The sequence below is a fragment of the Chelonia mydas genome, chromosome 11 (genome assembly GCF_015237465.2).
Source record: "Chelonia mydas isolate rCheMyd1 chromosome 11, rCheMyd1.pri.v2, whole genome shotgun sequence".
Taxonomy (NCBI): domain Eukaryota; kingdom Metazoa; phylum Chordata; order Testudines; family Cheloniidae; genus Chelonia; species Chelonia mydas.
In genome coordinates this window covers 43,487,896-43,510,510 of record NC_051251.2, presented here as the reverse complement: position 1 = coordinate 43,510,510, position 22,615 = coordinate 43,487,896, and the positions used below count along the sequence as shown (strand labels likewise).

Genomic DNA, 22,615 nt, shown 5'->3' with positions numbered 1-22,615 from the left:
AGAAGTGATCTAGTAAATAAAAGGTTATCTTGTTGACTTGAGACATTCAGCACACAAACCGTAATTTGTCAGCAGATATTCAGGATAACTGTGCTGCTTCTGTTTTGTACATCAGTAAATTGCCATCCTTCAGCTCTTGAATAATATGCCCCAGCATTCACTGTGCTGTTGCTGTTGGTAACGTTGCCACACCTTTCAGGGAATGCAAGCCTTCTACCAAGGAAGCAAGATAAGTATGTTTTTCTCCTTCTTCTGTCCCCAAAGTGCTTTTTGTAAAGTTCTTTCGCTCTAACAGTGGTATCAACCTTAACACCACCACGAGAGTCATCCGGAGGTGGCAGCCAGCGCGGGTTATCTCACAGCCCCACCTGTATAACATAGCACACAGAGGGTGAGGCAGCAGAGGTAAGATCATTCAGGTGAACCACAGAGTAGGAAAGAGGTGGACAGAGCAAGGAGAACAAGCCAAGGGTGCTGTATCTGGGGTTAACCTTCTTTTATTTCCTGGATTTACCAGCCTAGCCTATTTATTCACCAAGCTCTGTGATGACAGAGAGCTTGACCCTTGTAGGGAAATAAAGAGTTCTTAGCTGAGCTAAGGGTGGTATTGATCAATTCCCAAAGGAATTCCATCTAACTTTCTTCAACCAAAGACAGTTGTTACGATAAGAGGTAGAGGGGAAAGGCTGTATAAAGTGGACTGTGGTTCTGAGCTACAACAAAAACCAGTTTTATCTTCAAATGCCATTCTTTCACTCTTAGAGCAAAAAAAGACTTGTCATCTCTGTCCTATAGCATACAGAATAACATTGAAAACTTACAAAGCTATGCAATACTGGTTTGGGGAAGAACTAGACTTTCTTAATCCTACAGGCAGCCTGTATTCTCTATCATAGTTCAACATTGAGTATGACCTCCCTTATAGAATGCACATTGGAGCATCTTATCGAACTGTAGCCAGCAGTTGTGGGAGATAACCGGTTGCAGCCCTAGAAAATGTTTAAAGTGTGCAGAAATGCCCTCTTACATTGTTTGTTTGGGGCATTCAGCCAGCATTTGATTTTGAGGTGGTACCTTAAAACAAAGCTGCAGGTCACCTTTAACATATCTATTGTATAAATATGTGGATTATAAATGTATGAGCAATCAGTTTCTGCTAAGATAACAGATACAGTTATTACATAAAACTAATAAATGTTTAACAGACACTGCATTGAGCCTGCATTGAGCACTCAATGGCCTTGGGTTTAGCCTCATGATTTCCTTACCTGTTTCAACAGTTTATTTCAGCAATGAGTATTTGTAAAACATCTTCTTGTAAATAGAACAGATCTACATCTTGGGGGGGTAAGAAAGATATAATGATATAATCTTATTCATATTTGCCAACCATTTTGTTTTGGCCAGCATAGCTCTATGGGGCCTGACTCATTCAATACTTCGGCCCCTTTTTCGGGGGAGGCAGGGTAGCAGAGCAGTCCCAGAATTACGAGTTGTTTTGTAGGAAGGGGTAGCAGTGTGAGAGCAGATAGCTTAGCTGTAGGAGGAGCTAGGAGGCAGAAAATCTCCCAGGCACACTGGGGAGTAGTAAGGGTGGCCGCAGGAGAGGAGCCTTGCAAAGAGGTAGGGGACAAAATCTGTTGAGGGGCAGCCTTTTTTTTTTTTTTGGTAGGGGTAAAGAATTGTTTGACTTCATTTGGTGAATGGTGTAAGAATAAGTTGTACTGGAACAATAGGGTAAAATCTTAGTAGGATGGACTCGTTCCTTCCTCATTCCAAGGTAATAAACTGAGTACTATGCCTTTAAGAACCTTTAAGAAGTGAGGACATAAAGACCCATCATTTTATAAAGTGCAGTTATGTGCAATAATGGGCCTATATTTTCCTGCACAGCTGCCATGATTGTGTGCACTGGTGAAGTATCTGCATTTGCACTATGACTTTTGACTTGTTGTCAACTATGTATCATTAATATTTGGTTCTTTTGTCTTGGTGGTTTTAACCGTATAATACCTCTGAGTGGGAGCGGGAACAGCAAAGATGGCAAAGGTTATGGTTACATAACTGTTTCCTTTCCAAATCCTTCTTTTCATCACTCATAGCTTTCTGAAACTTTCAATTTAGAGGCAGAAGATGTACACAATTGGTGTCATGAAAGACCTGATTAACTTTTGGAAAGTTTAATGATCAGTTTCTGACCATGAAAAGAATAAACAAAATATACTCTTTCCCTGTTATAGTGAAAAACGCTCTTGTGATTTCCACTTCTCCTGCTCCTCCCTTTAGTGTGGTTATATCAATGTCTGTAGGTATGAGGTTGAATTTTGGGATGGAAAAGAGCCATCAGTGAGAAGTGCCATTTCAATGAAAACAACTTTGCCAGATCAAAACATGACTGACTGGAGGAAAAAACTGCACGTCAAGCAAGTGTAGTAAGGATTTGATCCTGCTCCCATTTAAGTCAATGACTTCACTGGTGCAGGATTGAACTATGATTAATAATGCCAACATGGGGCTGGTGAAGTGACACTAAAGAAGGTTGGGCTATGTGTGATTGAATGGCTAACTTGCTCCATAGAGGGGTGTGTTTTGTGAGGTAAAACTGGTACAATGCCAAATACGTGCAGGATTGGGGCTCCCTGCTGCAGGCCTGCTAAGGTCTCTTGACTAAGGCATTCCAGAGGTGCCTATCCAAATAGCTCCATGCTGTGGATTTTTCTTTTTTCATAGAAAACAAAACTGTGATAAGAGCATATTAAGGCTGCATTGTTAAGGACTGCTATGAATGACAGTAAAGGTTGGTGCACAATCCTGAACTCTGCTCTTGTGCGTCTGCATTATGGGCTGGCTCAAATACACAAATGCACACTATTTCTCAAATACAATATCATACATTTTTTCTATAACCTTGGGTACTACAAATGCATACTTTCAAGTATTGCGTACTACTGTGTATTCCGGGCATTCATAAAGAAGACTCATGGATTATGAAAAGTACACAGTAAACTCTAAGTATGGTACAGGATAAGTATAACTGACTAATAATGAAAGTTTTCCCATCTGTTACAGCTATCTCTGTAGGTAACTGTGTCATCTGAATTGCACCTAAGGAAGGCTTCTATATACGTGCTTATCCTAGAAAATTCACTTTGTAGCTCATTGACTCATGTGGATTGCACCTAAGGAAAGCTGTGCTGTTGAGAAGAAAATGTGCAGCATCAACATGAGTGTCAACAAAATTAAGTATCCTGGGGAGATGTTCCGTGTGAATTTAAGATGATAAATGTTATGATGTACTAATTGAGAAATAATGCACGATCATGTCTTTTTTTAAAGCAGGGGTGCTGGAACTATTTTTATTATGGGGATGCTGAGAGACATTGACCCAAACCATAAACCCTGTAGACAATGGAAATTACTTCGAGCCAGGGTATGTGGCAGCACCCCTACTTCCAGCACCTATGGGTTTCAGATTGGGGTGAAAATAAGTGGTGGTTCGCCCTCCAGAGGTAACTTCCCATTTAAGCGATTGGCAACAATTCTCTTCTATTAATTCTATTACTTCAGGCTGTTTGAAGCCTCAGGATAACAGTGCATCATGTTACATTTAACATTTTGAAGGTTGTCTTTTTAACAATTAGGGATAGGGATTTTTTTAATTTATTTATTTATTTTTTAAATGGAACCTAAGTTTCTGGCGCACAGGTTGACAGCCACCAGGAAAAAGTGTCAACTTGCTAGGATGTTGAGAACTGTTTTAATCCTTCCCCGGATGTAAACTGAATATTGTAATGCATAAGTGGATAGAGTTAAGGCTGCCACAAACATAACTTTATCTTAAGCTCTCTTTTGCTCCTAGATTGGCTGTGTGTGTATATATGATGGGCTCTAGTGACCATGAACCTGCAGTAATGGTCCACCCAGTTAGGAAACACAGTAGAATTGGTTCACGTTGGAACTGGATTCAACTTTGTGGAATGGATTCCCATGCCTCAGAATGGGGGCTGATGGGATAAAATTCTGTGTGCTAGTGCAACATCTAGTAAACTGCATGGCTTATCTGACTTACGTAGAAGATATTTAACTTGTTCGGAGGTCAGTCATTTCAATGCTTTTCTAGTTAAAATTCCCCTATAGTACAAAAAACAAGGGATGAGAGAGAGTCTAGTGATAGATGCTGCTTTTACTACTAGAACACCCCACTTTCATCCCCTACGGCAAGGTATAACTGTAGCAACCATCTACTGTCTGTCTCTGACATGGACAACTATCACTGGAGAGGGATTAAATTGAGGCTCAAATAATATAAGTAGTAATTTTATACTAGATGGGTGTTTATTTAGACATAATTTTTTCATACATTTATTTAGAATCTCTGTAAGGGCAGATGTGTTCTTATGTTTGGGTCAAAACAGGAAAATTTGGATAATCCTGGTGAAACCACAATAGTGACAAATAGCCAGTTCTTTGTAGTTCATTAGATTCTTTATCTGGTTATACGTTCATCCATTTTACATCCAGTAAAACAAATCTAGAAGGACAAAAAGTGTTATGTAAACTGGCTGAACCATGCTTCCCAGATGACTGCACCATTATCATAAAAACCCTCCTACATAAATCAGTCTGTAGTTTGTGGCACTGTCCACACGTAGTACGTGCATGGCTAGGTATAGCAGGATAGTTAGAAGACATCATTTAACAGGTAATTATTTTCCAAGTAATGTAGATTCAGTGTCTAAAATGGATTGACATACAAACAAGTGCTTCTGTGTAGCTATGGTTGAGATAGCAGCAATTCTTTAGGTGCTGGTGAATTAAGATGTTTGTTTAATGGTGGTTGTCTGCTTTTTATGTACCTAAGGATGTAAATAAAGTTAGCATTTATTGAATTTAGTATAATGTAGGCTTGTACTGAATTTAACTTGGAAAGAAAACTGTATTAATACTTGCTTTCCTGAAGTACAGTAGGTCTCCCACTGAGATGGCTGCTATTCAAACACCTTTCAAAATGGAGCTGTGTATTGTATATAGTGATTAGACAGCAGTTACAAAAGGGAGCCACAACAGAACCGCTCGGTCCACTTGCTGTTGCAGCAGTGCAGATTTTTGTTGCTGTACCAAACATGTAAAAACTAATGAAGCCCAACCCACTCCTTAACAGATCCTTTTGCCTGACCCACCCAATTTCCTTAGGCAGCTTGTGTAATCTAGTGTAACTCTATATACACTAGTTCTATTAGCTAGTTGACAGAATCATGTTGTAATACTGCCAATAAAACACAGTATAGAAAAAACAAGACACTGTTTTGTTCAGCGGAAAGAGGGATTCTGAATTTGGCTTAAGTTTTTAAAAATGTATTTGAACGTTAGATTTGTTTGTGTATATGTGTACACATGTATATGTGCGTGTATATATGTATAATTTGACCAAAGATCTATATTTGACCAAAAGGAGGCTGGACTCAGTGTTGATATTGTTTGGAAATACTGTTAATTCACTAAGGCCTGCTCTAGATTTAAAATTTATACCAGCATAGCTATGCTGGTATAAGCCCTTGTGCATATATACTTATACTGGCATAAAAGCACTTTTGCTGGTATAGCTTAAGGCAGAAGCACTTGTATGCCAATATAAGATACAGCTACATTAGAAGGATTGTGGACAGGGCCCAATTCTTTTATGAAAACAGACCAGAGAAGGTTTTTTTGGACTAGTTACGGGGATATGAATAATTTTTGTGCATAGTGGGTGGATCTCAGATTAACCTGAATAAGCAATATAATTAAGATTTAAAGATGAAGTATGATCACCATCTCCTGCCTTATACTGAAACTCTAAGGAAGTGAAAATGTGTAGGACTGTATATAATTTGGTTACTGATAGCCCGGAAATCAACTTGGGACTCTGTGATTTAGGACAGTAGTTTCAAGAATTTGGGAGGCAGTGGTGACCAGCCAGGAGTAGGACACTTAACCTGGATTTGTTCAAGGGGGAAGTCCGCTTTTACTCACAGACTAAATCAAGACTCCCAATGGCTTCCTTTGGCCTAGCGGTTAAGGGGTAGAAAGGCGGAAGTTGACAGCATGACACAATTATGGCAATGAATGTCAAGACTGACCTTTGAAAAATCAGATAATTGCAATCACTGTTTATTCTACTAGTAAAGTAGGGGCATGTCAGCATCCTTCAAGGCGCAGAAATGAGAGGGGCTGATATTTTTTCCCCTCTGGATTGATTAGAAGGTGTTGTGGGAAGATAATTCTAGGAATTGTCGCTTTGCTTGGCTCTTTGAAATTCCATGCTATATGGTAGGACTTGGTAGAACAGAAGTCCATTTAAAAACTATTAGTAGATACAAATTCACTAAACTTATGAAGACAAATATTTAGAATGTGCTTGATAAGAATCATTATAGCAAAATGCCAAGGAATCTGCTCGAAAAATCTGGAGAAACTCAAATTTCCCTACATGTATGCATTAGCTTCACCAACTGTGTTTAATTCTTGTATGGTTCTCAGGAAGTGCAACAACTGGTATGAGAAATCAACCTTTTAAACTAGTATGTAACGCTGAGTAAGATGTCAGCGTCCAGAAATAATATTCACAAGCCAACCTCGTGACTTGGGGCAGATCCACAAAAGGGACTTTGGCATTACAACACTGAGCTTAACTTTAGGTGCCTTGCCACCTAATGGAATCCACAGCCCAAATTAGGCTCTTATACAATGGATGGGTATCAGAAGTTAGGTGGCTGGGCACATGCCCACTTGGAAATTTTTAGTGCCTAGGTGACTGTCAGTGGAAATGCAGATGTCTACAGGGTAGGCAGCAGCTGGTGGGGTGTGTTGGGGATCTGAATTTTGGACATGGGCACTTAAAGTGGCAGTTAGGTGCCTAAATCCCTCTGTGGATCTAACTCTTGGTGTTCTGAACAGCCTTAGCAGACAATAATGACGATCATATAATTACACTACTTTCTAGCAAAGAGTGCTAATGAGGCAATATACTCCGCTCCGGGCATGCAAGCAATTTTTAAGGAGCAACAATGAGATGGGAATTTGTATCTATTTTGCACACAAGAAAGATGGTGACTACAATGTAGTACTGTGTATAAAATATATCTGTGAGAAAGAGGAGAAAGGAAGCACCCTTTTTGTCCCTTTCTTGCTTACTGACTGTGGTTCTGTCTTGTGGTTGGCATTAGGTGTCTGCAGCTATTAGTACAAGAATGAAACTGGACCTGCACATCAGATTGCTTTATCATCCTAGAATGGCTATTCTTTGTGGTCAGTCTTATGCATTTTACATTCTTTAAGTTTTGGGAGACATGTCAGTAAAATGACAGCCAGCTAGTGGCTGGGCATGGCACAGCAGGCTCTCCTCTTGCCAAATGCTGCTCCAGCCACAACTTTCTCACAGTGACAGAAGGGGTTTTTCCATCACTGTGGTAAATCCATCTCCTCAAGAGGCAGTAGCTAGGCTGATGGAAGAATTCCTCCATTGACTTAGCTGCATCTACTACTCCTGGAGGAATTCTGCGCTACTGCACATGTGCAGAATGTATATCCCCCACAGATTTCTTTGCTTCCCCAGAGAAAAATGACTTTCTGACGGGGAAGCAAAGGAAAGCCATGAGAGCAGTCATGCGACCTTCCCCAGCAATATGTTTTAGGTGCCCAGGGCAGCTGGCAGAGAGGTAAATCACTGCGGGGTAGGGAACAGGACTGGGGAAGACCCTGTTGGTGGCTCCTACCCTGCACTGGGCTCAGCTGCTAGTCCTGGCTGGGCTGGGGAGGGCGGGACTTCCTCTTCCCCTGCATGGCATCCAGGGCCATGTCAGACCCACCCCCAGATTTCTCCCTGAGCTGCAGGAAGCTCTGCACACTCCTCCCTTCCTCCCTCGCTCCCTCCCTCCACACACACTTCCTGCACCCGTCTCTCTTCAGCTGCAGGGGAAGGGATCCCTGTACAGAGAGCTGCTCCCCCATCTGCCTGCCCATCCCCCATGTGTCCAGACCCCCTCATTCCCAGATCCTCCCATCAAGCCTCACCCGCCGCACTCTGAATCCCCCCCCAATGAGCCCCACTCCACCTGCATCACCCCAACAAGCCACCCCCCACACCCAGATTCCGACCCCAACCAGCTGCACCTGGATCCCCACCGCACTTGAGCCCCACTCTCCTAGCATCTGGACCCCACACCCAGACCCTCCTTCCAAGCTCTATCCTCCCCACACCCGGACCCCTTGCTTAGCCTCAACCACCTTCACCCCCCAGCAGAGTCCCATTACCGTTGCACTCAGAATCCCCCACCAAGCCCCTATGCATCCAGATCCGTACCTGGATCCCCCACTGATCCACCTGCACCCAGAATCCTCTCAACTGACACCTGGATCCCCACACTAGGATACTGCCTTCCCACACCTGGTGCACCTGCCATGGAGGGGCGAGGCACTGGGGTGTTTCTGGGGCAGGCCCAGTCCTTGTGCTGTGTCAGGGTTGTGTGCAGCCTCACTGCTGAGTCCGTGTTCTGTGGGGCGGAGGAGGAGCTGCACAGTGATCTCCCACTTTTGGGCAGCTACCGGTCTGTGCTCCCCAGTGCCATGCTGGAGCCTCCACATTTATTTGACAAATAAAATTTGTAGAATTTTGCAGAATTAAAATATTCTTAATTTTTTGGTGCAGAATGTTTAAATTTTTGGCACAGGATGCCCTCAGGAATAATCTACAGTGCGGGTTAGTGACCTAACTATGTTGCACAAGGTATGGAATTTTTCACAACCCTGAGCGATGTAGCTAGGTCAGCTAAGTTTTAGGTGTAGACGAGACCTCGGCCCTCCAGCCAGATCACTTTAAAGTCTCTTCCCCCTCTGGAGCAATGAAGCCCCACCAAAACCAGCCCCATGACCTTACATGTTTTAGTCTTTGAACTGCGGACCCTATGGTACTTAAACTAATGTCAGGACTTTCAAAAGACTTTATTCCCTTATATCAGGGGTTTTCATGCCACCTTCCCTGGTGGCAGCTAGGGAAACCCAGGCTCTCCCTCTTCTCTGGGTTCCAACCCAAGAACCTAATAGTGAGCAGGCAAGGTCTGTCTATTTAGACCCACCCCTTGCTGTCTCCCTGGGCTTTCTTCCACCTCAGCCTGTCAGCAGGCCTTTCTCCACATCTTCCTCAAGCCACTGTGTACCGGAATCCACAACCTCTGTAGGGTCACCCGTTTCAGATCAGGAGGTTGGAGGGATCCCTCTGGAGTCCTCTTAAAAAATCCCAGGTGAAGTTATAAAGTTACACCAAATTCTGCATTCCTGTGCTTGACCTTCCATTCCTCTCTTGAACACCTCCTGGGGTCTCTCAGGAAGTCCAGATCTTTTAATCAGGGCTCATCACTGGAGCATGCTCCATGTCTTTCCTGACCTTTTGCCAGAGCTTCTTCTGAAGAGAGGATCCCATGGTCTATTCTCCCTCAGGCTTCCTGAAGCCCCTCCTTTATAGTAGCTCTCCAGCTTCTCCCGAGCTGTGTCTCATCCTAAATTGATTTTAGCTCATCATCCAGAAGCACTAACTGAGTTCTCCAGCTCTCCTTAACCCTGTCCATCACACTGCCCTACCTCCTTTTGGGGTCTGTGTGAAATGTTGCTTGTTTCTAGTGCTTTTGTTGTCTTGTAAATATGGAAACCTATGAGGATCCCTCTCTCCATACTGTTGGGCATGATAGAGACTATTATAAACTAATGTATGTTGTTGTTGGGGAAGAGTATCCAATTGTGAGGAGCAAGTGAGTACAGTTCTCACACACACCTTGAATGAGTTGAAACTGTTCCAGGAAGATTAATTTCAGACAAAATATATTAATCATTCACTTTTTAAAATTGATATTCCTGGAGTAGTGATGTTGATAGGGAGGATTTTAGTGGAGTATTTCACCCAAAGGATAAAATCAACTAATCAATATGTCTTTCTCCTCCCATGCATATTTAGAATAGCCCAAGATAACATTCCTAGCAAATTTTATTTAACACTGGGCAATCCAGATAAGATAACTTTGTGTTTATAACAGAGCATACTGGTAACTGTGTATTTATATTAGAGCATACTGGTGTACAACAAGAGCTACAGTGTGTTGAATATAGTGATTATACTTATACAAATAGTATGAGCCTACGTTCACAGGTGCATGATGGTATCTGGGAGGTTCTAGATTCAGTGTATCAGATTATAACTGTTTTAGCTGGCACAAGCTTAACTAAGTGTCTAGATAACAGTGGTAAATTGACAAACTGTGGAATAAAAGATTTTTCTCTCCCAATGTCAAACTTAAGTTTGTTTCTAAACAAACATTGAAATGTGAAGGGATGAACCTATCTCCGCTCTCTGGACTGGGGATGAAGTATGTGTTGGGACCTGTGGCCAATATCGCAGCAGGAATAGCCACCTGGACAGAGAATGGAATTTACCTAATAGAGATAAAGAGGAACATCCTTTCTGTAAAACCAGGGGTGGTTCAGGCACACTGGGGGACCCCTCTCATGTAATATTTCAACCTCCCCCCCCCCCCCATGCTTAAAATTATTTTTTGAGAGGATGTACTGGCAGTGACAGACACAGTGAAGTCCAGAAGGAATAAAAGGTGATCCAGAAGCTTATGCAGGCAATGGTCAAAGGATGTTGATTCATCCTCAGTCAAATCATCTTCAGTAACTGGGTCATTAAGACAAGTATGACTGACAGAGAGGAGAGGCCTCTGACCTCCCAACCGACACCAATATCCCCACTTACCTGGTGTTATGTCTTGGCTCACAATGTGGGCCAGCAGCCAGGTCCATAATGGCTGGGCTGGGTTGGGGTTTGGCCTCCCTACTGTTCATGAGGCACAGCTTGCTCTACTTATTCTTCATGTGGTCTGGAATCGGATTACTTGAACTGCTATGCCCCCAAATCCATGCCTGTTTCATTGACTCTGCCACCTCTTCATTCTTCCAAAAATAAATTACTTCTGCTCTCCCAGTCAATTCTTGTGCCCAATTACATTTTTGTCATTTTTCACCACCATCAAACAATCCTCTTTCCCCCCACCTGCACTATTGCCAACACCAAATGTTTAAAAATCATGAGTCAGGCTCCCAAAAATTATGAGATGGTCTTAAAAATCAAGATTTTTTTTTTAAATGAACTTAACATTTTCTTTAGCTGCTTTCTGGGCCTTTGGGGCTGTCTGGGGTCATTTTTTCAACCTTTTCTCTGTAACCATGAGGGCTAGAAATGTGTTTTTAACAAAAGACGAGAATTTATCCTAATCATAAGATTCCAGGGTCTAAGTATTTTAAAAATAAAACCAAACAACCAAATATTGAGTCTTGTGATAAAATCATGAGACTTGACAGTGTGGCTCCCACAGTGCCCAAACAAATCAGTCCTGCCCTGCAAAATGTGGTGGGCTGGGGCTCAGCCACTGCTGTTGTTACCCCTCCTGTTCCCCTTTTCTGAATAAGCAAAAAGCTTCCAGCTCCTTCTCTTGCACTTGGCCCTGTGCTCTTCCTCCCGCCTAGTATGTGGAGTAGTAGCTCAGAACCTGCTCTGTTCCTCACTTCCCTTCCTCTCTTGTGAACACAGCTGCAGCTCTAGATGCTCCCTGTCCACTCCTCTCACTTCCTGAAAAACAACTAGCAATGCCTAAGCTGCTTTGCCCACTTCTCTCCCCTTATTTGAATGCTGCCAAAGCTGGGGCTGCTTTCCCTCTGCTGAATTCATAACCTCTGTAAACCATCCCTTCATCAGTTGCTCCAACCTTTACTTATTTGTGTGTATGTGAAATTTTATCTTGACTTTTTTTTTTTTTTCCCCACATGTGACATCCCATCATTCTTTGCTATATCGTTTCTATTAACATTCCATTTGGGATCTCTGTTGCTAAAGCTGTCCCAATTTGTGTAGGGTTCTTTGTCAAAGGATGTGACTCTACTTAAAATAACAGCATTAATGTGCCCTTTCAGAAGGGATTAGATAATAATGGTTTGTGAAAATTCCATTTGGGATGGTGGATTGTTTTCCAGGGTGACACTTATGCCATCAGATGTTTGAATTTTATCATCTCTACCTGTAAATGTCTTGTGCTCCAAAAATTGAATTAAAAACCCCAAATCCAACACAATGAGCAGTTTTTAAAATTACTGTTTTAACCACAAAAACCTGCTAGTCCATGAAAATAACAAATACAACATGGATATATATTTAGAATCCCTCTCCTTTGTTTACCCTATTGCAAATATGTTTGCTTAAAAGCAATAAGAGTTTATAGTCAAACTTTGCAATCCAGAGTTTCACATAAAATGTATAACAGACTACCCAGATGGCAAATGCTGATATGTAAATCTAAAACATGAAAATTTCCACTGGGGGCCAGATGGTGGCTTAATGTGAACTGTTTAACATTTTATGCTTATCTTATTAAAACTGCCTTTACAAGACCAAAGCTGTAGTAGTTAGCATTGTGGTTTGGAAAAGACTCTGGAACAGCCTATCACTAAATGAACAAAAAAGCAAACACTGAGCAGAAGGCAACATTTGCTGCATGGACCATGGGAGAGAAAAGCAGATCCATGTCTGATTGGAGAGGTGGTTCTTCCTCCATTTATAGATAGGTAAAGAAAAATCCCCCAAAATCATTGTTAGCCTAATTTTCAAAGGTACTGTGCGCACACCGCTCCATTTGAAGCATGAAATACTTGGACTATGATACTGAGGGATGTGACATACACATTCAATAACCTAATGCTTTGTATTTTCCATTAAAACACATTTTTTGAGGTGTGGAAATTTACTTTTTATATTTTTTTTAAAGACCTAATCCTGCACCCTTAAAATCAGTGGGAGTTTTGCCCTTGACTTCAATGAGAGCAGGATTGAACTATTAGCCTAAACTAGGGAAAAATATCCCTGATGGAAAAACTAGTTCAGATAACAGATTATTTTCCGAATACTGAGATGGCCCAGCTTCTTCCTTCGGCATTCCTCTTTTTAGCTTTTGCCCAAACAATTATTTCCTCTGATATGATGCAAGAGCTTACACAACTGAGGAGAGAACAAACGGCCACTTGTGAAGTAAGTCACATGGTGAACCACTAGAGCCCTTACAGTAAATGCCTTCTGTATTAAGGATGTGGTAAGCAGGGCTCTGAAAAGGAGCAGTGACGTGTGTGTACACGTATCATTTATAAATCTGATATGGAATTCTTAATGCATTTAATTTAGTTTGGACATTAGTGTGCACCTGCTGTTCCCATCAGCACTTCCACTTGAACCTTTCTGGCTTAACATATCTCACACACACGTTTGTAGAAAATATATGTTAATTAGAAAATAACTGATAAGAGTCAGATATGTATATTAAAATAGTATTAATCAAACCACTTCAGAGTAGACTGTTAAGGGTTTCCTATATTTTGACCTGATGCTTTGGAATAATGCCCAAAATTCTGTACATTTTGTTGAGTATTATTGCCATTATCAAGTTACTGGTTTACAATGTTAAAATACATATAGCATATTTAAATATCTTGCTAGTGGAAATTTGACATCTAAAATAATATCTTGAGTAGAACATGACCCTCCTCCAGGAACCAAATTTGCTTGAATTTTTACTAGTGTTAAAAAGTTTTATGACAGGTTTCAGAGTAACAGCCGTGTTAGTCTGTATTCGCAAAAAGAAAAGGAGTACTTGTGGCACCTTAGAGACTAACCAATTTATTTGAGCATAAGCTTTCGTGAGCTACAGCTCACTTCATCGTTCCAGTGAACTCCAAAGCCCTTTTCTTTTATAGACTACATAGAATTAATTGTCTGTTGAAACACCTCAAGCACTTTTTAGGATAGGTGCAGCTTGTGTAAGTAAAGTATTTTCCTAAAAAAAGCAGTCACCTCCCGAGGGGAACACAGCAACTGTGTAACAAAATATAGCAATGCTGCACAACAGTTTTAGATAGAGAGAATTCAGATGTGCAGAGTGTAACTAACAGTTTTGGAATGCAGTCAGGACACTGGGACTAACCACCCTCTTATGAAAAGTGGGAGATGCTTAGTGACCTCAGATGGTCAGCACTCTAACTTACTTGTCCAAAAGACAGCACAACTGAACCTCTATTATTATGATCCTGCATTCCTTCTAAATGATTCAGAAGAAGATCACTTACTGAGATGCCTAAACTGCTTCCTTGAGCAGCTGGAGTTTATTTGGAGGTCTCCCATTGGAGGTCTCCCACCCAAGTACTGATCCAGATCAGCACTGCTTATTTTGAGATTAGAAGCCCACAGCCTGAAGTGGCTTGACTGATGGCTTTAGGACAGTGGTTTTCAACTTGTGGTCCGTGGACCCCTGGGGGTCTGCAGACTATGTCTAAGAAGTCCATGAAAGGTGAAAATAAATATGAAAATAAAGTTTCAGATCCCAGAAAAGGCATTCTGTTTTTCTGATCAATCAAAACTATGTGAATACCCCCACCTACAGGTCAGAACCTGGAAGTGATGTTACCATAGAAGCCCACAGTTTAGCACCCTTTCTCATGCTGCCAAGCATGTGCAACATTTATAGCTGAATTCTGTTCAGTCACTTTTCAGTCTAAGACTTCTATGCTAGGGGACCGCGGACCACAGGTTGAATTTCCAAAGGGGTCCACACCTCTATTTGAAATGTTTTGGGGTCCTCAAATGAAGAAAAGTTGAAAACCACTACTTTAGGAGATGCATTTTCATATTTAAGCTATGGGTTTCTCCTCTAAAGAGAACAAAGTGTACCTCCCACATTCTCTTTTTCTGATCAGTTTTGTTGAAATTTAAACTGAAACTGATTAACAGTTCTGTAGTTCCAATGGCCTAGTCTGTTGGAGACCAGGGAGAAATAGAGCTCTGTTGATTTATCTCATTCCCACACATCATGAGAAATGTTTTGAGTCACAAATTGTCATGGTGCCTTGTAAATCAATAATTCAGAAACATGCCCTAAAATCCAGATCCTGCAGGTTTATCCAGAATATATTGCAAATGCTCTGACACTAAAAAGGAGTTTCAAATCTGCTACAAGAAAAGAGGATGAGCAGCTGGTAAACTACTGGCCCTTAATGAAGCCATACCATATTACAATATCTTCATTTACTGCACAATTTAGTTAGGTTTACCCTGCCAACCTGGAGAGACCAAACCAGGTCTACCAGGTTTACCCTGCCAATCTGGAGAGACTGTCTTGGACAGCCACTCTAATTTCAGCTTCTTCACTGCTGGCCATAAAGCAGAATTTAGTCTCTTACAGTTAGGTATATCAAAGACGTATGTAAATATGTAGTAATGCATATATTCTGTATTACAAGCAGGTATCCTAAATATACCAATTAATTAAAAAGAATCAGTTCCTTAATAATCGTTAGAAATCATAATTCCTTCTAACCCTAAGTATTGCTACTAATGGTACAGAGAAGATTTCAGTGAAGAAATCAAAGATTATTGAACTTATCTGTGGTTCAAAATGGACTTTCATTAAAATGTTGGCCTTAAACTTGTGCCCTAGTTGAAGCTAGTTTATAAAGTTAAGAAAAGTTATTGGTTTACTATTTTGGCAAGGTAAATTATCCCAAGTTCTGGGATTGCTATCTGAACTGGAACAATTTTGATTTAATTAAGTGAATGTTGGTGTAATATTACTGTTGTACTAACGTGATGCAAATGCTCAGGACTAAGCAGTGAGTTTGCATGTGTCTACTATTGAAGTGTAGTTTACTCTTTTTTTTTTTTTTTTTCCTGAAGCACACAGTTGCCTTATCTTTTCCATTCATAAATTAGTCTTTTTTTTATTATTATTATATCACAGGCATTAGCACTATATGTCCATAAACTATGTTCCATCATCTTAATTAATTTCTTGGTTGATGATCTCTTGGGATGTTTGATTTTGTTCACACTAAAATATACCCAAAATTTCAGCCTCTAAAAATTCTGAATATTTGAACACTAGAAAATGCATATTGATATAATTTTCATTAACTAAAAAGGGAAAGTATATAACCAAACAAAATTCATTGATCAAGTGGCATTTTCTAAATGGTGGAACTTACTTTAGTTATATCCTGAGACATCACAGAGTTGCACTTTCCAAATTAAATATGTATGGGGATTCTGACTTCAAAGGTAGTTGCCTCTTTATAAGCTCTCTCTATTAAGTGATGAGCCAGAACCACAATTGTCAGATTTGGCACCTATTGATTTATACAAACTGTGCTAATCCATCTCTGGAACACTTTTGGTATGGTTGACCTGGTTTAACCTTTAAACTACAAATCTGTAATAATTATTATTAATAATTGTGTGTTTAGTGAAAATTCCTCCAGGTACAATGGTAGTAAGATTGGTGACTTTGAAATTCTGTAGCCTCTAATGAATATTCATTTTTAATAGTATGAAGGAACAGAACTCTTTTTTTTTTTTTTAACTTATATTTTACAATATATAGATAGTGATTAATTGTCATTACTCAACATCTTACAATATATTTTTAGTCAACTTTGAAATTTTATGCAATACATACAGAAAGAATTCACCCAGCTGATATTAAGTCACATGTCTCTTAATTCTTCCTCTATCTTCATGCTTTCTAATAGCTAATTAAGTAGGAAGGATTTCTTTATGCCCTTCTGGCTGGCTGACAAATGACCACATCTCACAAATTGTATGCATTACAATAACCAACTGTAATGTGTTGATTATTGATGCGCTTTATGAGGAAACATTTTGTGTGTGTGTGTGTGCATGCACGCACATGTGCTTGCTACAATGAGAAACCAGCCTATTTACATTTTTTATATAAAACTGGGAGCTGTTTTAGAAAGAGAACAAAAACCATGCTTGGAATTAGAAATAAACATACATTTTGCTTACATGATTTGGTAGGCCTGAAAACCTCAGACAGTTACACAAGTTTAACTGTTTAGTACAGAATTACTATGCTTTAACATTTTAAACAAATTTTGGTGTAGAGGCGGCTGTCCTTTTAAAAAAAATTATCATCTTTCTTATCCACAGGACATGAACTTGATTGACATTCTTTGGAGGCAAGATATAGACCTTGGGGCAAGACGTGAAGTTTTTGATTTTAGTCAAAGACAGAAGGAATATGAACTCGAAAAGCAGAAGAAACTTGAAAAGGAGAGACAAGAACAGCTCCAAAAAGAGCAAGAAAAAGCTTTACTGGCTCAGCTGCAGCTGGATGAAGAAACAGGTGAATTTATTCCCATTCAGCCTGCCCAGCACATTGAGTCAGACAACACAGGCATGCCAACCAATTTTTCAAAGGTAAAAAACAGAAATTTTTTCTCTTATGCTGATATATATCATGTATATGTGTCTTCATTTTTCCTCCTTGTGAATAAGACGATAAAACTGCTGGTTACCTAAACTTAGTTTGTATTTGTAGAGGGAGGAATCTTCACAGTCATCCAAAAATAAATTTAATACATTTTTTCCATATCTTTCCTATGTAGACTACGCATATTTCAAAACCAGAAACAGATGCCTTGTCCTTTGATGACTGCATGCAGCTTTTGGCAGAAACATTCTCGTATGTAGATGATGATGAGGTAAAATATCAATCTAATGCTTAGTATAGTCGGGGGGGTTTTGCGGGGTGGGGGAGGCAATGATAACACATCTGCTCTTGCACAACTTTATTTTCAAGTTGTTTTTTTTACTTCTGTTATTATGATGAGTCTTTTAATGGAATATTCTCACATTATTGTACTATGTTAGGCAAAATACAGTGATTTATATGTATCTAATACTCTTTCAAGGGGACACGTGTGGATCTGTTATATGGGAATAATACAGAGAGCACCAAGAATGGCTTTTGCTTGATGCCTTACCAAGTTATGTAAATTTATAAAATTCCAGGTTTCTTCGGCTGCATTTCAAGTGTTGGTACCTGCTCATATAGATAGCGACGCAATCTTCATTACTTCTAATCAGACTCAGCCACCTGAATCATCAGTCCTTCAATCTTCTGTTGCTGAAGTAGATAATATGCAAAACATAGAGCAAGTTTGGGAAGAATTACTGTCCATTCCAGAACTACAGGTAAGGGTTAATGTAAGCAGCAGCTGAAAGAATGGCAGAGTATTCTGGGACAACGTCTCCAAAGAATTCAGAACAATAACAGTGCAGTCATTCTTAAGGAATGGTAACAAGCCCATCAGGCTAGTAGCTGCAGAGTTTTTGTAAATTAGTGTTTGCTTTAATAAGAAATACATTGAGCATCTAAAATATAATTAATCAAAAGCAGTGTAAGAGGGGAGACTTCAAGAGAAGAGGGTTATTTACCTAATACTGTATGAAAATTATATTCTGTCTTCCTGGCCATAATGTTTCTATTTTTACTGATACTTGAGCTGGCTCTGTGTTAAATACAGAAACCTGTTACTGCACTGTCATGTTTGAAATTTTACCTGCAGAAATGTGAGGAACCTCTAAATTATGGTTCCTACAGCAACCATTAGTCTATCCCCAGATACTACTCTAAAAGTATTTGTGGTATAATGTTTAACTTTTATATATACTGTAATATAATAATGTAAATAATATAAATACAAAACAGAATATTGCATATGTGGTGGGGGTTATAACTTGGCATTTCTTGATTGTCTTTGCAATTAGAAACTTTGAAGTTGCTTTTATTTAGATTTTGCATTTACCTTCCACCGTGGGAGAAAAAAGCTCTTAAAAGAATAGTATTGGTATATTCGAGACTAATTATGGCTGCTTGTTCTATGAAAACATTATTTGTATTTCAGTTGCAGTCAAACTCTGTTAGGTGCTGTACATGCAGTGAATATGTCAAGCTAAAAATCAATTTGCTCTTTTACTAATCTGAGCATTTCAGAGACTAGCTTATTTATTTAATCACCTCTGCTGTGTTTTTACTTGAACTTCACCCAAATTGGACTGTAAAATTAGACGAGTTTATTTTTCATTATTTATTTTAATGTTTTTCACAAGCACAAAGCTGCTGTTTTTTTGGATTGCAAACTGATCAAAGGAATGCTTAAAAAGACACTGTCAATGTGAAAGCAAGTCCATTTAACAAAACTTAGTGAGAAAGTAATATCAGGTACTACATCTGCTCTGACCCTATCTTCCTTTTGCTAATTTTTGTGTTTTTCACAATTAATTTTTCTGTGGTGGTTGGTTTTTTTTGGTGTGTTTTTTTGTTTTTGTTTTTGTTTTTGTTTTTTTCAATCTTCCCTGTTGTTTGTGTGAAAGACCCACACAACCAAAACAAGGAATTGAGTGACTATACAGGGGCAACAATGAAACTGACAATACAAAAAGTAAACCAAAAAAAGAAAAAACCCTTAAATGTCACTATTATAATTCTGAGTAGAAGTTGAACAAATTTTCTGGGAGAAGACAGAGATTTAAATTGAGGGTATCCCCTTTAAAGGATTAGTTTAATGAGTAAAGAAAAACCCAAAAGATCTTATAACTGGTAAATCCTAGTTTAGGTATGATTTTTATTTGTGATTAAACAATCCGTGTGTGGCCCTCTTTAAGAGGACCAGAATTATTTTTGTAATTGCCTAATTCTGAAAGGACAGAAGGCATGCTTTGATACCAGCTTCCTTCCATAAATGTTAAGATTGCTACCCTGTTGGAAAGAATGTTGTTTTTGTAGCCAATAAAGCCCATCAAAATAATAGTCTTCAACACTTACTTTTAGTTAAGCTGGTTAACATTAGTGTATGTGGGTTGAATTAATGTTTGTAAAGCCCCATGTTAGTACTGTTTATTACATAGTAAATTAAATTTCTCTGCACCAAACAGCTGCTTCATTGAGTACCACCTAAAAGTTCAAAGATCTCGTAAAAATCTTTTCCATAGTTTGACATTTAAAGGATAGTTGTTTGCTAATATCATTCAGTAAATCGTATGCTGTGACTTTAAGTTGCTATATTAATGTTAAATCTATTTGTATTATAGTGCTGCTTAAGGTGTATTCAGATTCGGCAGCACCAGGATCCATATTGGCAATTTACCAGAGCAGGAGGGATGCATCTAGCTTCCACATAATGGGAGCATATTGCAGCAAGTCTTTTCTTTGGTTTATTGGTATGATTTTGGGACACTACAGGTGCCAGAATGCTATATTATCTACCTGGTGACTCTGCTGAGAACAAAAAGATTCATCCTCTGCTAGGACTTGCAGTCCCCAGAGACTGACCCTTTGTAATAAAATAAGCACAGCAGTGGGCAGTGCTATGACCACCCAAGTTATATAGCAATGCTTTAATGGCCATTTTATGTGTACTGTGTATTGATCTCAGAAGGGCAATATTAAATTTGTGGATATAGATATCAAAATATTTTGTGAATTTATTATTGATAAACTTCTCTTTGTAACATTTCTTCATATAGTGTCTTAACATTGAAAATGATAACCTGGCTGAAGTAACCACTATTGCAAACCCAGAAACCAAGCCATCAGAGATTCACAGTAACTTCTACAACTCATCATCCATTACTGTTAATTGCAATTCAGATTTCCTCAACACTTTTGAGGATTCCTTTTCTAGCATCCTACCACCAGAAGACCTCAGTCAGCTGGGACTGGACTCTTTAGATACCACTTCATGTTTAAGCTCCAACTTTTCTGAGGATTTCTACTCCACCTTCGTTGATCCAAAGGTGAATGGTGACACAGCAGCACCACATGTTGTCAGTGAGTCATTTGCTGAAATTCCATATGAACCTATTGATATTTCTGATTTCTCACTGTGTAAAGCTTTTAATGGTGACCATCAAGGAAATGCACCAGAATGTAATGATTCTGACTCTGGTATTTCATTGAACGCACATTCCAGTACTGCATCACCTGAACATTCTGTTGAATCATCTGTCTTTGGAGATACAGCTTTTGGATACAGTGATTCTGAAATGGAAGAAATGGAGAGTGCTCCTGGAAGTCTGCAACAGAGCAATGCTCAAATGTATTCATTGCAGTTCCATGATCCAGTCTCTCCTTCTCTGGGGCCAAGCACTAAAAAGTCTGATCTGCAATGTGTAAATACACCAAAGAGAGAACTACCTGCCAGTCCAGGCCACCCCAAAGCTCCATTTACAAGAGATAAACCTTCACGCTACCCTGAAGCTCATTTCACAAGAGATGAGCAAAGAGCAAAAGCTCTGCATATCCCTTTCTCTGTAGAAAAAATCATCAACCTTCCTGTGGATGACTTCAATGAAATGATGTCTAAGGAGCAGTTCAATGAGGCCCAGCTTGCACTTATTCGAGATATACGCAGGAGAGGCAAGAATAAAGTGGCTGCTCAAAACTGCCGTAAAAGGAAACTGGAAAACATAGTGGAACTGGAGCAAGACTTGGGTCATTTAAAGGATGAAAAAGAGAAATTGCTTAAAGAAAAAGGAGAGAATGACAAAAGCATCCGTCTAATGAAAAAGCAGCTTACCAACTTGTATCTTGAGGTCTTCAGCATGCTACATGATGAAAATGGAAAGCCTTACTCTCCCAGTGAATACTCACTGCAGCAGACAAAAGATGGCAGCATCTTCCTTGTTCCTAAAAGCAAGAAGCCAGAGACTAAATTTTGACAGGCAAGGAAGCTAACTGGCTTTGACAGAGCTGGTATTTTTATTCTAATAGCTTTTACTGTGATGTGAAATGCAGAATTGTTATATTTTAAAGTGATTCTATGCAAATATATATCTAAAGTCAATAACTACTATATTAAATACACAAGTTAAAAAACTCTAATGCATATGTATGCAAAATGTGTAATCTCATTTTTCTAACAGTCAATATTTCCTTCTTTATAGCACCACTTTGGCTAATTTCTGTATGAGTGTAAATATTTAAAGACATCTTATTTATATACTGTTCTATCTCATCTGTTATATTCATAGATTTATATGAAATAAATATATATATATGATTTTAGCTGGCTAAATACAATTGGTCTTGCAACAGATTGTATGACTTCAGACATTTTTATAAATATAAATTGAATAATGTTTGCCACTTTTCTTATATATTTTTATTTGCTTTACATTTTAAATAAAAGCTTTACTTTAGTATACAAGTTGATACTTAATAAAGTATATTATTTTGATTTGTCTTAATAATTTGTGAAATCTTTTTTTTTTAACTGCACATCATTCATGTTTACTTCCCCTAAATAGGTTATTCCCTAACTTACAAACTTTCACTTTTTTTACAAAGATGAGCCATCATATAAACAAGCTATATAATGATTAACTTGAAATGCCGTATACAACATTGTCAGCATTACGAAGGCCAGGTCTACACTACAGACCTATATTTGTATAACTGCTTTGCTCAGGGGCATGAAAAATCCACACCCCCTGAGCAACATAATTATACCGACCGAAACACACATCCTCCCACCCGACACACACACACAAACACACACACCCCCGTGTAGAGAGCGCTATGTTGGTAGAAGAGCTGCTCCTGCCGACATACCTACCACCTCTTGGGGTGGTGGATTAACTACACTGACAAGAGAAGTCGGCAGTGCAGCCTGCACCAGTGCAACGTTTTAT

At 39.3% G+C, this 22,615-nt stretch overlaps 1 protein-coding gene across 3 annotated transcripts in view; it reads left to right on the top strand.

Annotated features, from left to right (window-relative positions):
* Positions 1-22,171, top strand: part of NFE2L2 (nuclear factor, erythroid 2 like 2) — a 42,991-nt gene extending 20,820 nt beyond the window's left edge. Inside the window, exons 2-6 of one of the 3 annotated variants that reach the window (XM_037912075.2) lie at positions 3,070-3,239; positions 17,069-17,338; positions 17,527-17,622; positions 17,933-18,115; positions 20,450-22,171. In XM_037912075.2, the coding sequence (XP_037768003.1) occupies positions 17,072-17,338; positions 17,527-17,622; positions 17,933-18,115; positions 20,450-21,643 (1,740 nt within the window). In that variant the 5' untranslated portion in view covers positions 3,070-3,239; positions 17,069-17,071 and the 3' untranslated portion in view covers positions 21,644-22,171. Of the gene's footprint in view, positions 1-295; positions 406-3,069; positions 3,240-17,068; positions 17,339-17,526; positions 17,623-17,932; positions 18,116-20,449 lie in introns of those variants that run through there. The other 2 variants (XM_027822955.3, XM_037912074.2) reach the window with 2 other exon arrangements.
* The last annotated feature ends 444 nt before the right edge of the window (positions 22,172-22,615 follow it).